The sequence below is a fragment of the Manihot esculenta genome, chromosome 5 (genome assembly GCF_001659605.2).
Source record: "Manihot esculenta cultivar AM560-2 chromosome 5, M.esculenta_v8, whole genome shotgun sequence".
Taxonomy (NCBI): domain Eukaryota; kingdom Viridiplantae; phylum Streptophyta; class Magnoliopsida; order Malpighiales; family Euphorbiaceae; genus Manihot; species Manihot esculenta.
In genome coordinates this window covers 1,018,732-1,035,192 of record NC_035165.2, presented here as the reverse complement: position 1 = coordinate 1,035,192, position 16,461 = coordinate 1,018,732, and the positions used below count along the sequence as shown (strand labels likewise).

Here is a 16,461-nt window from a genome sequence, read left to right as displayed (position 1 = left end):
GGCAACCACGTGATCATCGATATCATAACGTCCAAAGGTAATACGTCAGCGTTTTATTCCTTGCGGTTACCATTTCTAACTGGATAATGACACATTACTCTTTGGGTCCTTTGCTGCTAAGCAAGCACACAGTGTTCGACACTTCCGCACTTTCAAGTTTCGAGCGGTGTTTCAGATCATTGCCCAATCTTCCTCCCAAACCCCAAGTCACCCCAATGGAAAACGAAGATCCTCGAAACGGTGAGTCGTCTCGCCACCACCAAGTCACGAAGAAGCCCCGGCTCACTCAGTTCATAACCGAATCCGAAATCCAAAAAGAGTTCGCACACCACCAGTCTGGCATAGCCCGAATCAATAACGGGAGCTTCGGAAGCTGCCCCGGGTCGGTGCTTGCCGCCCAGAGGAAGTGGCAACTCAAATTCCTTCAGCAACCGGACGATTTCTACTTCAATACGCTCCGCAAAGGGATTCTCCACTCCCGGACACTGGTTAAAGACCTCATTAATGCCGATGACGTGGACGAGGTCTCACTTGTCGATAATGCCACCACCGCCGCTGCCATCGTCCTCCAGCAGATAGGTCGGTCGTTCGCCGATGGAAAATTCCATGAGAACGACAGTGTATTGATGCTTCACTGCGCTTATGAAGCCGTAAAAAAATCTATACAAGCGTATGTAACTCGTGCCGGCGGATCAGTGATAGAAGTGCAGCTTCCGTTTCCAGTTACCTCCGATGAGGAAATTATCGCTGAGTTCAGGAAAGGATTACAAAAAGGTAAGTCCAATGGTAGAAAAGTTAGGTTAGCAATAATCGATCACATCACTTCAATGCCAAGTGTCGTAACTCCAGTCCGGGAATTGGTTAAAATTTGTAGAGAAGAAGGCGTGGACCAAGTTTTTGTTGATGCAGCTCACGCTATGGGAAGTGTTAGGGTAGATGTTAAAGAAATTGGGGCTGATTTCTACGCTAGCAATTTACACAAATGGTTTTTCTGCCCGCCATCAGTTGCATTTTTATATTGTAAAAGAACCAGTTCCTCCTCTTATGTACATCATCCAGTGGTTTCACATGAATATGGAAATGGATTGCCAATAGAGAGTGCTTGGATTGGGACAAGGGATTACAGTTCTCAACTGGTAATACCTTCTGCTTTGGAGTTTATAAATCGATTTGAAGGGGGAGTTGATGGAATAATGAAGAGGAACCATGAGAAGGTTGTTGAGATGGGGAAAATGTTAGCAGAGTCGTGGGGGACAAAACTTGGGGCCTCTCCGGAGATGTGTTCAAGCATGATTATGGTTGGCTTGCCTTCAAGATTGCATGTAATGAGTCAAGATGATGCTTTGAGGTTGAGGTCGCATTTGCGCTCCAATTATGGGGTTGAGGTTCCAATTCATTATCAGGCTTCTAGAGACGGTGAGGAGGGTTGGAAGGATAATGATGGGCTCGTAACGGCCTATGCAAGGATTTCTCATCAGGTCTATAATACGTGTGTGGATTATTACAAGCTAAGAAATGCCATAAATCAACTCCTTGATAATCCACAGATAGCACAAAAGCTTCTTGCAGAGTGAAGAGGTATTCTTTTTGCACACAGTTAAGAGTTTCTAATGAAATAATTCTTTGGAAGTGTAGAATTACTTGTGATTTGTGCTGATTTTAAATCTTTTCTTAATATGATCTCTTTTACATTTCCACAACAATATAACTCAAGGAACGTGAAGATCAATTAGTCCTGGATTATCAAATGAATAACTTGCATGCTGCCAATGATACTTATGTAGTCTTGGACTTGCGAACATGCCTGATACAGTCTGACACTCATCTGATTTGTCTCAAACCCTTTGGCACTCATTTCTACTTTCACTAATGCACTCAAACACTTCAATTAAAGAACTCTTGAATAGACCTTCCGAGGCTATTAAGTTTATTGAGATTCTGTTTTTTATAACCTTTATGCTATACAGCTCTTGGGCAAAAGGTTTTTCCCATCTTTTTTTGTTTTGAATATTTTGCCTTGTTGGTGATTTAACTGGTCAGAGCGGTTTCAAGAGGACAAGTATTTTTTTTCTAGGTTTCAGTTTCAGAATGTATGAGCTTTGGGGAGTATTGAGTCAGAGTGTTGCTTGTGCTGAAGCCACTAAGGATTTTTTTTAGAACAACACACCAAACATTATTAGCAAAAGCAAAGACAAAAACAATTAGGGAGGATGGAGATAAAAGAAGAAGCTCGCATAGGAGGGGATGACATAGTCCTTAAAGAGATATGCCACCGTTTCATATGTATGAGTGGACAATGGCTTCAGCCTTGGGGCATGGTATATCAAACTGGGGATAGCAGTTGCCAGTGGTGAATGCTGGTCTCTTGAATTTCCTGCCAGTTCAGTTAATTATTTAGTCCTCTGAATGCATATTGGAGTTATTTGGTTGAAAGAGATTAATAATGCTCTATTGACATTCTTCAAGTTTTGCACTTTACACCTTTCTTGAAGTGGGAAAATGTTAATTTGTCTTGCCTTTTTTTAATACATGCTAACTGAAACTGTAAAGAATTTCTCTATTATCCTTTGACCACAGCAAGCTGAGCAGACAATCTTCTAGCAAGTCGCCTGTCAGTTGAAAAGTAGTTTCGCCTTAGCTTTTGGCTTCGAGTGAGTTGTGAATCGGTTGACATGTCTGCTTCATGTACATGGTGAAGAATAGGGCTGGTGTTAACAGTTGAATTATACGAGCAGTAGGGTGTGATGACATAGAGATGGAGGTTCAATGTTAACATTCATGTAACTTATGGTTGTTAGTGATTGCTACCTTATCGAGTTCAGGTGAAATGCCGAGGGAAATCGACTTGCCATGAGTTAGCTTACTGCGGGAGAAATAGTTTCCTTTTTTTCCTTTATTCTTAAAACAGTTTATCAGTTGATCGGACAGTGGCCAAATGGGACCAAGCCTTCTCTTCCCCTGCTCTTTTGTTGACGCAGAACTAATTGATCACGAAAGGCTCCAACAAATCCATGTTTGCTTCTGGAGTTGGTGACAAATGGACAGAAACCTATACAAGCGGGAAGCGACGATGAAGTTCAAAGTTTGGAAGTTGGAAGAATTAGCATGGCAACGGGTGAAAATCACTCTATTGAACTCTCAGCTCAATTAATACATATATATAAATTATATTACAACCCATTTAATTCTATACGTTTTAACTAATAATTTATATAAAAATATTTTTAATGAATATTATTTTAATAGAAATTTTACTCGTACTAAATTCAGTACATATTTTATTTATTACAAATGTGTATTCAAGTATAACAGCTAGAGAGTTAAAAATTCAGAGCTATTTTTCTCAAAAGACTCTTGATATGGATAAAGACATAGTTTTAACCAACAAGAGATGATTAGTTAGAATACGGCATCCATATATTGCTTTCTGTTCGGGGGCAGGGGAGAGAGAGCAAGCTTAGTGAGTCATGCAGTTGAGGCACTCATGTGAAGTGCCACCAAAGAAGCATAGAAACCATCTCTGATATTGATCAAAGAATCGTGCTTTCCTTTCTCTACAATAACTCCATTTTTAACCACTGCAATGACATCTGCATTCTTGATTGTACTTAATCGGTGGGCTACAACCACTGTGGTCCTGCTCACCATTACTCTGTCTAATGCATCTTGAACCACTCTCTCAGATTCTGCATCTAGAGCACTTGTAGCTTCATCTAACAGCAGTATTTTTGGATTTTTCACTATAGCTCGAGCAATGGCTACCCTTTGTTTTTGGCCTCCGGACAATTGGATTCCTCGCTCTCCCACGACAGTATCGTATCCCTGCATTTATATTGCCATAAAAAATACAAGATTCAGCAGCAACAATCTCACTGTTATGTAAAACTCTTGCTCCAACTTATATGATAGTTGCTTGCTTGACTCCATTACTTAAAAGGATTTATCAATCCGGAGATAATATGATATATACTCCTAACCTGCTGTAAGCTACTAATGAACTTGTGTGCATTGGCCAACTCTGATGCAGCTAAAATTTCTGCCTCGGTTGCATTTCCACCTTTTCCATATGCAATGTTGTCGCGGATTGTATCATTAAACAAGATCGGTTCTTGACTCACAAGCCCCATCTGCTGTCTCAGCCACTTGAGTTGCAGCCTCCGAATTTCGACACCATCAAGTGTTATATTACCTGAATCTGGATCATAAAATCTTTGTAACAGTGAGATGACAGTTGATTTCCCACTTCCGCTTTCTCCCACTAGCGCCAGAGTCTGAAAAAAGATCCACATTTGTACAATTTATGATTAGACATTAAGCTAGATAGTTGCTTCTTTTATGTCTTTTGTTAATTGTTAATTGCTTGCACTTAATGGAATGTGATTACCTTGCCAGAATGAATAGCCAAACAGAGGTCCTGGAAGATTTGAATATCTGGCCTAGATGGATACCTAAAACTTACATGAACAAGTTCAATTTCTCCTCTCACATTCTCTAAGGTAATACCTGTCTCATCACTTGGATCTATCTTTGACTTGTCGTCTAAAATTGAAAATATTGATGCAGCAGCATTCTTAGCCTTGGAGGAATCAGGAGCAAAGGAACTTGATTGAGAAACGCCAATAGCTGCCATGACTAAAGCAAAGAAAACCTGCACAGCAGACAAGTGGAACCCCTTTTTTTTAAGAATCCTTCAATATGTTGAATAATCTTTAGTAAAAGAAGCTATACCCACTTGAAAAACATCTGAGAATGTTGTTTTCCCGTGCTTGACAAGTTGAGCTCCTGCATAGAAACTGGTTGCATAGACAGAAAAAAGCAAGAAGAATGATACTCCAAATCCTATTCCACTGATAAGCCCTTGCCTTATTCCACTCTTCAAAGGGCCTTGGCATTTCTTTCTATACAGTTGCATCACCTTCTCTTCTGCACAGAAAGAGGCAACAGTTCTTATACTCCCTACTGCATCATTTGCAACTTGGCTCGCTTCCTCATACATCATCTGCACCAATTTAAATTTATTTCCCTGATTTTTTTTATTTTTGGTTTTGAAACTCATGAACTAATGAAAAGCATACCTTTGCATCTGCACTAAAGCCTTTCATGAACTTTACTTGAACATATCCATTAATTCCAATGAGAGGAATTAGCACTAGAATGATGAAGGCCAATTGCCAACTTGCACTGAAAGCAATGACCAGTCCTGCTACTGCTGAGGCAATGTTTTGAACCGTTTGAGCTAATGTATCTCCAACCAGAGCACGCAGTATTGATGCATCAGCTGAAAGCCTGGCACCAATTGTGCCACTTGAGTGTTCAACCTCATCAAACCAACCAACCTCCATATGAACCACCTTCTCAAAACACATTGATCTGATCCGTTGGATTAGCTTAGCCCCAGCCACGGAAAATAAGTATAACTGTGTTACACATGCCAAAAATGATACAATGCCAATTATCATAAATATTATCGCCCAGAACTTGGAATCCTTCCTCAATTCATGGGGTGGTTCAAAAAATGCTTTAATCACTCTGGAAATTAGGATACCAAAAATAGGAAATATTACACCGTTGATAATTGCAGCTATAGACCCAGCTACAAGCACAGGGATCTCAGGCTTGTTCAGATATGCAAGGCGGCTGATTGGGACCTCCGAAGTTTGTTTTTCTTGTGGAGAAACTTCGGGTTCAGAAGCATTAATTCCTGTAGGTAAACCAAATGAAGCTGAGAAAGAATGGCGATGACTATTTCCAACTCCATTTGATGCTCGACTAATGGACCTTTGCAATGAATTTCTTTGACTTGACCGTCTAAAGGATTCTGAAGAAATATCTGATCCTTTATTCTCATCTGCAGCATGTTCTGAATCTTGATTAATTTCTTGTAACCTAATAAGCTGAGAGTATGCTCCATCAGGATCTGCAAGCAGTTCTGGATGTGAACCTAATCAATCGAAAAACAAAATATTAAGTTGTATAATCTCTGTCTCTTTCAACTGAAGGACCAAAATCACAGAAAAAAGGAAAAATTCATGTTGCTCATTTAGGCCAAGAGAAATAACAAATGCAGTCTTAATCAAGATATTTATCAAGATAATGTGGGAAATTTCAGACTTGATGCAAGATAGCAGCAAAGTGTATGTCCAATTGCAAGCAATTGCTTTATTTCCGGAAAGTATGCTCTGGACGTCATCATAGCAAACCTTTTTGAACTATTTTTCCATGGTGAATGACAGCAATCATATCAGCATTCCTGACTGTACTCAGACGATGGGCAACAATAACAGTTGTTCGGTTGACCATAATCCTGTCCAATGCCTCCTGAACAATCCTTTCGGATTCTGCATCGAGTGCGCTTGTAGCTTCGTCTAAGAGTAAAATTCGGGGATCTTTTAGGATTGCTCTTGCTATAGCAATTCTCTGCTTCTGCCCACCAGACAGCTGAGTTCCATGCTCACCAACCATGGTGTCTAGTCCCTGGATGCACAAGTCCATTGTCCAAATTGAATAAACAATCCTTATGATCCAAATAATGAAGATTACATTAAATAATTGGTAAAAACCTGAGGTAGCTTATCAATAAATTTAGCAGCATTGGCGAGTTCAGCTGCAGCTCTTATCTCTTCTGTGGTTGCTTCATCTTTTCCATATGCAATATTATCCCGAATGCTGGATGTAAACAACACTGGTTCCTGGCTTACGAGTCCAATTTTATTCCTAATCCACTTAAGCTGAAACTCTTTGAGGTTAATGCCATCTATGAGAACTTCACCAGCTTGAGGATCATAAAATCTCTCTATCAGACTTATCACTGTTGACTTCCCACTTCCACTTTGTCCAACCAAAGCTGCAGTTGTGCCAGTTGGGATGGAAAGAGAGAATCCATTAAATATTTGCTCATTTGGCCTAGCTGGGTAACTGAAGTATACTTCCCTCAATTCTATATTTCCATGGATGTCATCCAATATCTTTCCCCTTGTGTCATAAGCATCAATCTCTGACTTTCTGTTGATAGTCTCAAACATCTTATAAGCTGCAGCTTGCCCAGCTGCAAATGCAGTCATCGAGGGTGACGCCTGCCCTAGGGACCTGAAGCATCCAAATGCAAATGCAAAATTTCATTAAATGGTGAATTATCAAAGTAAATATTATGAGCATGCATTGACCTTGAAAACAAAGGAACTCACGTAGAGCCGGTCAACACAGCAATGATCACGTTAATCACTTCACCACCTGTGTATTCTTTCTCCAGAATCATCTTTCCTCCAAACCATATTGCTAAACCATAACTGCAGAAAATGATTAATGTGAATAGGCCAAGACCCAATCCACTGAAGAATCCCTCACGAACACCAGCATTGTAAGCCGTGACAAGAAACTTCTCATAATTGCTTATAGCTTGCTTTTCCCCAGTAAATGATGCAACCTGGATTATCACTAAATAATGTGAATATTAAATACTGAAAACTTACATCCCAGGCATATATCTAGTACTGGCCCTTGTAAAAACATACAATTCTTATTGAGCCAATAGTCTGCTCAACTACAGTTGCTGCTTTCGCGTAAGCATTTTGACCCTGAGACGCCATCCTAGCCATCACGATAGACATGGCTGCACCTGCTAGCACCAGCAGGGGAAGAGAGGATAACATGACAATTGTAAGAAGCCACCCTTTGACAAATGCTATTACAAATCCTCCAATGAATGTTGATACAAGCTGTAGAAATTTCCCTACCTGCATGAAATTTGACATTTTTTTAACTAAATGCACAGGAAATATGCATAAAATTCTGCATCAAATGCACAGTGCATTACCTTCTCTCCCATAGCATCTTGTATAAGAACAGTGTCACCAGACATTCTACCAATTACCTCTCCTGTGTTTGTTTCCTTATCAAAGAAAGCTATATCCTGCCTCAATATAGTTTTCAAATATAAACCCCTTATCCTTGCAGCCTGTCTCTCTCCTGTGACCATCCAGCAAGCCACCTCTGACAAACAAATTAAGCAGGTTCCTCAATTTGCAGGCTTGATGAATCATATATCGTTGTGCATGGAATTATAATTATTGAGTGTTTACTTACGAAGAAATGAAGCTACACCAGATCCCACTGCCAAGTAGACAAATTTTAGTGACACCTAAATTTTTTCCAGACATCAAGTTAATAACAACTTCCTTTCTGAAATAGGAAACAATTGTAAAGCAAAGAAAAAGATCAAGTTCCAACTCTTGACTTTCATCAATAATGTGCCTTTATGATCAGGAAGTTACATCAGTTTATGCTTAATTCTTATGCTGTCCGTGTTTACCTTGGAAACTACATGCAACACATCCTTGTTATTCTGATTTTCTCCAAAAGCATTAATCATATCCCCAAGAAATATTGTCATCAAGGGAAGACTTATACCATTCCCAACAGCACCAATTGAGCCAATAATCATCAACATTATATCAGTAAAATCCGCAAAAGAAAAGAGCCTATGAAATGGAACTGAGTTGGTTTTCTCATCTCCTTTTCTCTTCCCTGTCTCTTCTGGGTGCCCATTTACCTGGGAGATTTTCTCCTCTTCATGACTTTTTGATGTGCTGGCCTCATGGGAACTTGTAACACCATTTATGTCATTCTCCATGGCCATAACACCCAGCTAAGATATTAATCTGAATGTTTGTCAACTGCTCTTAGTATGTGTCGCACTTATATTGCACCTGTAGAGCAAAAAAAAAAAAAAAGAACTGATTGAAACCGACAGTACAAGAGGTCATCTTTGCCAAAAAACAAAAGGCATTAAAGTGGCAAAATTTATCAAACAAAGGTTCTTCAGTTATATTCCAAGGGTAAATAACCATCATTAAGGTTAAAATATTCAAACATTAATTAGGATAGTTTCACAGGAAATTGATCCTAAACAGAATCAGTAAAACAAATAAAGGCTAAAATATGAAATAATCATTGAGGTTTTTATTTTGATTCAATAAAAACAGAATGAAGCAAATGAGAAAGCAGTGGACCTGCTCTGTTCTGTTGCTGTTGGAAGAAATCTGTGCAAACTTATACCGTCTACACAATCCAAAAATTAGACTTTCCCATTCAAAGGAACCCACCAAGATAAAAATAATAATCAGAGTATAAGTACACAATTGTTCCCTTTTTGAAATAGTAAACATAAATGAGAAAAACCCCAGTTTCTATCTGGCGTAGAAAAATGAAAAGGAAAAGAAAAACACTGAGAGGCATTTACTCACTTGCCAGATGCTGTAAAGGTAGTTCAAATGATCAGTTTCCAGGATCAGGGTCATTGGCTTCTAGTTCTGATGCACCATTAGTTTCAGCTTGTCGGTACATTTTATAGAGGCGTTTCCATTGCTTATAGAGCAAGCACTTAGAACGGTCAGCTACATGATAAAAAGAAAAAATACATGAAAGCTAAAGAGAGGTTGAAGGAAAATTTTTAATTGAAGCATGACTTGCAGGAGAGAGCAGACTTGTTCTTCATAGATATTTGATTATTAGGCAAAAGGAAAATGCTATAGACTAGTGATTAAAACCCAATAAAAAAAATGCATGATGTCATTACTCAATTAGTTCTCAAAAGCGATAGCATCAGCAAATTTGGTTAATTTATTTCAAATACTTTTCCCATTGACTTTTGATACATGCATACTTGCTGCCAATTTGACCTAGTTTTCGGATGGAAAAAATAAATGGAGGACAAGCCAAAAGAAGCAAACAGACACTTAACTGTTGTTTCTGAAATCTTCAGAATTACAGGTTTGATTTTGATTCATTTGCTAAATTTAACTGCATTGTCAATAAAATGAATGGATTATTTTATTTTCTGAGAAGGACATATAACTTTAGACAAACATAGCTACAGATGAAATTGGAAGGAGCAAAATTTAAATATAATATATCTCAGAATCTGCTTCTTTGGCCTTCACCAAAATTGTCATAACAGGAATAAAAGAAATTTTAAAAAAATAAATACAAAAGGTAGCAAATCAAGCAGTTGAGGCAGTCATATGCAGTGCCACCAAGGAAGCATAAAAACCATCTTTGATATTGATCAATGTCTCATGCTTTCCCTTTTCTACAACAACTCCATTTTTAACAACTGCAATAACATCTGCATTCTTGATTGTAGATAACCGATGGGCTACGACAACTGTCGTCCTGTTCACCATTACTCTGTCTAATGCATCTTGAACCACTCTCTCAGATTCTGCATCCAGAGCACTTGTAGCCTCATCTAATAGCAGTATCTTTGGACTCTTGATTATAGCACGAGCAATGGCTACCCTTTGTTTCTGCCCTCCGGACAACTGGACTCCTCTCTCTCCTACAATAGTATCATACCCCTGCATTTCACATTGTCAGATTAATAAGATTAAGCAGCAAGAATTTAAAGATAAGCGACCGCTATATGCAGAACCCTTACTAGAATTTGTATATTATTTTACTTGCAGTAATATAATATTGTTCATCTAACCTGTTGTAAGCTACTGATGAACTTGTGTGCATTGGCCATTTCTGATGCAGCTAAAATCTCTGCCTCAGTTGCATCTTCATCCTTTCCGTATGCAATATTGGCCCGAATTGTATCATTGAACAAGACTGGTTCTTGGCTCACAAGTCCCATTTGCTGTCTCAACCACTTTACTTGCAGCCTTTGAATTTCAACTCCATCAAGAGTTATATGACCAGAATCCGGATCATAAAATCTTTGTAACAATGAGATGACAGTTGATTTCCCACTTCCACTTTCACCAACTAGAGCCACAGTCTGAAAGAAAAAATTGAAACAAGAAATGATTCATTTTTCTTCGTCAAGCTATTTGCAATAAAAGGAATTCAAAAGCAGGAATCATTACCTTTCCCGAATGAATAGCCAAGCTGAGGTCTCGAAAAATTTGAATATCTGGCCTTGATGGATACTTAAAGCTTATATGACGAAGCTCAATCTCTCCTCGTACATTCTCTAGTATCATTCCTGACTCATCACTTGGATCTATCTTTGACTTTCGGTCAATAATTGAAAATATAGAAGCAGCAGCATTCTTAGCCTTGGAGGAGTCAGGAGCAAAAGAGCTTGATTGAGAAATTCCTAAAGCTGTCATGGTTAAAGCAAAGAAAACCTGCAACATAATTTGAACATGGTTAGTCTTTAGGAAGCCTTCAGGAGAAACTATAGAAATAAGGAAGATATACTCACTTGAAAAACATCCGAGAATGTTGTTTTCCCGTGCTTAACAAGTTGAGCTCCTGCATAGAAACTGGTTGCATACACAGAGAACAGCAAGAAGAAAGACACACCAAATCCTATTCCACTTATAAGGCCTTGCCTTACTCCTGTCTTCAAAGGGCCTTCACATTTCTTTTTGTACATTTGCATCACCTTTTCTTCCGCGCAGAAAGAGGCAACAGTTCTTATACTCCCCACTGCATCATTTGCAACCTGGCTTGCTTCCTCATACATCATCTGAAGACAATCAGATTTATGTTAAGACAAATAGTTTCAAAATGACATGTGGTAATATAAGTTTCTAAGCTCCTTGATTTGAAAGATTTCCCTAGTTTCTTTTTCCTGAAACCCATGAGCCATTGAAATACAAGATTACATAATAAAATCCGTACCTTTGCATCAGCACTGAACCCTTGCATGAACTTCACTTGAACATATCCATTGACTCCAATTAGAGGAATTAGTGCAAGAATAATGAAGGCCAATTGCCAACTTGCAGTGAAGGCAATGACTAGACCTGCTACTGCTGTTGCAATATTTTGGACCAGCTGAGCTAGTGCGTCTCCAACTAGAGCACGAACTAGCGCTGCATCTGCTGAAAGCCTAGCACCAATTGCACCACTTGAGTGCTGAGGATCATCAAACCAACCAACCTCCATATGAACTACCTTCTCAAAGCAAATTGTTCGTATACGCTGTATTAATCTATTTCCAGCCACACCAAAGAAGTAAAATTGTGATGGAAGTACCAAAAACGATGCCACCCCAAGTATCATAAAGATTATTGCCCAGAACTTCGTATCCTTTCTTAATTCATGAGGTGTGGGATCAAAAAATGATTTGATCACTCTAGAAAGAAGTATTCCAAAAATTGGAAATATAACACCGTTCAGAGAAGCTGCTATAGTTGCAAGTGTAAGCACAGGAATCTCAGGCTTGTTGAGATATGCAAGGCGACTGATTGGGACCTCTGGAGCTTTTTCTTGTGATGGAGAAACCTCAGTTTCTTCTTGGGAATTTTCAGCAACATTAATTCCTGTAGGTAAACCAAATGGTGCTGAGAACGAATGGCGGCTGCTGTTTCCTACGCCAGATGATCCCCGACTAATGGATCTTTGCAGTGAAATTTTTTGACTTGATTGTCTAAAGGATTCGGAAGAAAGATCTGATCTTTTATGGTTCTCTGCTGCATGTTCTGAACCTTTATTTACCTCTTGTAAGCGTATAAGCTGAGAGTATGCTCCTTCAGGATCCGAAAGCAATTCTGAATGTGAGCCTATTAAATAAAAAAACTCCGTATTAGATTAGATTTTACTTCAAATAATGGATTAAAATCACAGAAACAAAGCGTAATCATAGAAATCATGAATGTATAGCCAATCAAGACAATTTTTTAAACCAAGTTGAAATTTTGACGGCTAATCTAGTTGAAGAAATTCAAATGGCTAGAAAGCAGACATCATTATTAAATTTTTATGGCAAATTTAGTAAAAGTAGGAATTTTGCACCAAGGACTCCTAAAATAATATAAATACAGAGTATATTTTCCAAAGATTGAAACTGCTGAGTATGTGTGACAATGTGAAGACAAGGTAGCCCATTTCATAACAAAAACTTCACCACAGGATGACAAGCATGTTTAAGATTGCTGTATATGTATGCTCTGAGTTTTAAACATATGATACCTTTTTCGACTAACTTTCCACGATGAATGACAGCAATTACATCAGCATTCCTAATTGTACTAAGACGGTGAGCAACAATAACAGTTGTTCGGTTGACCATAATCCTGTCTAATGCCTCCTGAACTATCCTTTCAGATTCTGCATCAAGTGCACTTGTGGCTTCATCTAAAAGTAAAATCCTCGGATCCTTCAGGATGGCTCTCGCTATTGCAATTCTTTGCTTCTGTCCACCGGATAGCTGAGTTCCGTGCTCACCAGCCATGGTGTCTAGTCCCTGCGGGATGCAAAATGCAAGTTCTAAATTAAGTGAATAAAGAGAAACTACTGAATTTTGATCAATAGGCAACTCGTTAGCACCTGAGGTAGTTTATCAATGAATTTAGCAGCATTGGCAAGTTCAGCTGCAGCTCTTATCTCCTCAATTGTTGCTCCATCTTTTCCATATGCAATATTATCCCTGATACTGGCAGTAAACAATGCAGGTTCTTGGCTGACAAGTCCAATTTTTTCCCTAATCCACTTCAGCTGGAACTCTTTGAGGTTGACACCATCAATAAGAACTTCCCCAGCTTGTGGATCATAAAATCTCTCTATCAGACTGACAACAGTCGACTTCCCACTTCCACTTTGTCCAACCAAAGCTGCAGTCGTGCCACTTGGGATAGAAAGAGAGAACCCACTAAATATTTGCTCATCTGGTCTGGCTGGATAACTGAAATATATATCCCGCAACTCTATATCTCCACGGATGTCATCCAATTTCTTTCCCCTTGTGTCATAAGCATCTATCTCTGGCTTTCTGCTGATAGTCTCAAACATTTTATAAGCTGCAGCTTGTCCAGCAGCAAATGCACTCATGCAAGGAGATGCCTGCCCTAAGGACCTGAAGCATTGATATGTGAATTCAAAATGTCAACAGATGATATAGGATCGAATAAAACATTGCATATATGCATTCATTTTATATGTACTTTTGCTTAGGAAGAAACTTACATAGAACCACTCAACACCGCAATGATCACATTAATCACATTGCCTCCTGAATATCCCTTTTCCAGGATCATTTTTCCACCAAACCATATTGCCAAAGCATAACTACAGAAGACGATTAGCATTACAACACCAAGACCTAATCCTGTAGCCAAGCCTTCATGAACACCTGAATTGTAAGCGGTAACCAGAAACTTCTTGTAATTACTTATAGCTTGCTTCTCCCCAGTAAATGATGCAACCTGGTTTAAAATTAAGCAATGAGCATAGTCTTAATAAAAGTTATTTTCCAAGCATGTCTAATATTTCCAGGTATACTTACAGTTCTGATTGAACCAATAGTTTGCTCAACTACAGACGCAGCTTTTGCATAAGCAGTTTGTCCACGGGATGCCATTTTAGCTATAGTGATAGACATGGCTGCACCAGCTAACACTAGAAGTGGAATAGAGGATAACAAGACAAGGGTAAGAAGCCATCCCTTGATAAATGCTACCACAAAACCTCCGAAGAATGTCGATACGAGTTGTAGAAATTTTCCAACCTGCATTAAAGAAATCAGATTCATTTAATCGTAAGAATTAATACAAGGAAATGTGCATGTATCAAATTCAGTTTGTCGGAGTTCTACCTTCTCTCCCATAGCATCTTGTATAAGAACAGTGTCTCCAGACATTCTACCAATGACCTCTCCAGTGTTTGTTTCCTTATCAAAAAAGGCTATATCTTGTCTCAATATAGTTTGTAAATACAAACCCCTTATTCTTGCAGCTTGTCTCTCTCCTGTAACAATCCAACAAGCCACCTCTGGGAAAAACAACAAACACAGGTATTTAATCCACATGCTTCATATGAATTACATTTCTATGTACGTAAGCATCATCGAGTATTCACTTACGCAAAAATGAGGCTACAGCAGACCCTACTGCCAAGTAAACAAATTTTAGGGACACCTGAAGTTATCAAGAAACAAGTTAGCAACATCTTCTTTTTAACTATAGTTATATTTTCATCTTCACATTTAGTAACAAATCAGCAACATCAAGTTTTTCTTTTCCTACAAATAGGAATTTGTATTAAGAAAAGGAATATACATGCTTAAAGCGTTTACCTTTGAAACTACGTGTACCACATCTTTATTCTGGTTTTCTCCGAAGGCATTAATCGTATCTCCAAGGAAAATCGTCATAAGGGGCAGAGAAATCCCATTCCCAACAGCACCAATTGTGCCCACAATCATCAACAGAATGTCTAATGAATCTGCAAATGAAAAGAGCTTGTGAAACGGAACTGTGTTCGTTTTCTCGTCTCCCTTGCTCTTCTCTGTCTCTTGCGAATTCCCATTTATGGCGGACTTCTCTTCATGGGTTTTTGATGTACTGGCCTCGTGTGTTTTTGCAACACCATTCAAGCCATTCTCCTCGGCCATAACGACTCGAAAGAGTCAAAAGGTTAAAACAAATTATCTCTTTAGCAGTTATATTGCTTCTGCAGAACACAAACAAGTGATCTCTTTAGCATTTATATAACAACTATCAAAGAAACAACTAAATACTGAACAAACATGAACACAGCCAAACGGATTCGGAAGAATCCTGTGAAGTCAGTTAGTACTGACAGAGCAGAACACCGATTTAGATAAATGCTAAAAAATTCAGCAAGATTCTTGACTGGTTTTATCCTAAGAGAACAAAAAAAAGAAAAAAATATCTCATCTGGCTTATATTCTATTTCTACATGCGTCATCGCAGATTGCTTGAAGCATTTGTCCAGAGAGATGGTAAAGGTTTCTCTCTTTTTCTTTTCCATTAAAATAATCAGAAAACGAAGATCTTGTAGAAAAAGAAGTCAAATGAGCAAGCATGGAACCAGTTCTGTTCCATATCTAATGAGGATGCCCAGCATTTAATACAAAATTACAGCAACCAATTTTTAAAAAAAAAAATAGCAAAGAAAATAGCAAACTTCAGCAAGTAGCAAAAAGAAAAAGCCACTGAGAATCTGTACTTGCTTACCTGACGAGGTAAAAAGAAGATAGGAAAGTTGAGAAGAATAGTTTCTGGGATCTGGGTCAGAGCTTTTATATAGTTTTTATTCCCACCCAAGTTGATGGAGATATACAAAGTGTTCACACATTATAATTAATATATAGACATTTCCATTTCTTGAAGCACAAGCACTTGTGGAGGGGTCAGGTCAGAGACACAGACTCAGAGCCACATTTCAAAAACATTTTCATTTTGAACAATGAAGCAGCGCAGCAGCTTCAGTCTTAGATGGGTCAAAGCCGTGGAGAGGAAGAGTTTGAGGATTCCTATTTGTCAACCAAATCCCACTTCTTTTGGGAGAAAATTTTATATGCATGCATATCTTCTTGAAACGGGTATTCCTAGAGATTCCGTAAAAGAAAATTAAAAAAATAAATAAAAATATTCAAATTATTAATCCCATGTGAGCACTGCAGTGCAGTCTTCATGATCTGAATAATGACAAAGATAGAAATAAAATAAAGGTCCCGTCATTTGGTTGAAATCTCTGCTCTGTTAC

At 38.5% G+C, this 16,461-nt stretch overlaps 3 protein-coding genes across 11 annotated transcripts; 1 reads left to right on the top strand and 2 right to left on the bottom strand.

The window, feature by feature from the left end:
- The first annotated feature begins 50 nt into the window (after positions 1-50).
- Positions 51-4,496, top strand: LOC110614855 (L-cysteine desulfhydrase). 7 transcript variants are annotated; one of them, XR_006350733.1, is made up of 3 exons: positions 51-1,578; positions 2,578-3,115; positions 3,747-4,336. XR_006350733.1 is itself a non-coding variant. In XM_021756536.2 (2 exons), the coding sequence occupies exon 1, from the start codon at positions 87-89 to the stop codon at positions 1,572-1,574; it is 1,488 nt and encodes a 495-aa protein (XP_021612228.1). In that variant the 5' UTR covers positions 51-86; the 3' UTR covers positions 1,575-1,578; positions 4,393-4,496. The 7 variants fall into 7 exon arrangements, 5 of the variants coding, with proteins under 5 accessions (XP_021612228.1, XP_021612231.1, XP_021612229.1 ...); XR_006350732.1 differs by having other exon boundaries at positions 2,578-3,879; positions 4,028-4,336; XM_021756536.2 differs by lacking the exons at positions 2,578-3,115; positions 3,747-4,336 and adding an exon at positions 4,393-4,496.
- On the bottom strand, positions 3,466-9,730 carry LOC110614853 (ABC transporter B family member 11). Of its 2 annotated transcripts, none has more exons than XM_043956839.1 (13): positions 9,243-9,730; positions 8,309-8,705; positions 8,083-8,137; positions 7,814-7,989; positions 7,512-7,733; positions 7,185-7,423; positions 6,561-7,086; positions 6,201-6,474; positions 5,076-5,941; positions 4,733-5,023; positions 4,385-4,648; positions 3,978-4,271; positions 3,466-3,822 (listed from the first exon to the last, which is right to left on the bottom strand). In XM_043956839.1, exons 2-13 carry the CDS (start codon positions 8,633-8,635, stop codon positions 3,466-3,468), a joined length of 3,891 nt encoding a protein of 1,296 aa, XP_043812774.1. In that variant the 5' UTR covers positions 8,636-8,705; positions 9,243-9,730. The 2 variants fall into 2 exon arrangements, with proteins under 2 accessions (XP_043812774.1, XP_021612222.1); XM_021756530.2 differs by having other exon boundaries at positions 4,733-4,999.
- A 150-nt stretch (positions 9,731-9,880) lies between these two features.
- Positions 9,881-16,144, bottom strand: LOC110614852 (ABC transporter B family member 11). 2 transcript variants are annotated; one of them, XM_021756528.2, is made up of 13 exons: positions 15,930-16,144; positions 15,026-15,402; positions 14,813-14,867; positions 14,546-14,721; positions 14,237-14,458; positions 13,918-14,156; positions 13,282-13,807; positions 12,925-13,198; positions 11,632-12,515; positions 11,210-11,476; positions 10,869-11,132; positions 10,487-10,780; positions 9,881-10,355 (listed from the first exon to the last, which is right to left on the bottom strand). In XM_021756528.2, the coding sequence occupies exons 2-13, from the start codon at positions 15,341-15,343 to the stop codon at positions 9,999-10,001; spliced, it is 3,876 nt and encodes a 1,291-aa protein (XP_021612220.1). In that variant the 5' UTR covers positions 15,344-15,402; positions 15,930-16,144; the 3' UTR covers positions 9,881-9,998. The 2 variants fall into 2 exon arrangements, with proteins under 2 accessions (XP_021612220.1, XP_021612221.1); XM_021756529.2 differs by lacking the exon at positions 15,930-16,144 and having other exon boundaries at positions 15,026-15,882.
- Between the last annotated feature and the right edge of the window lie 317 nt (positions 16,145-16,461).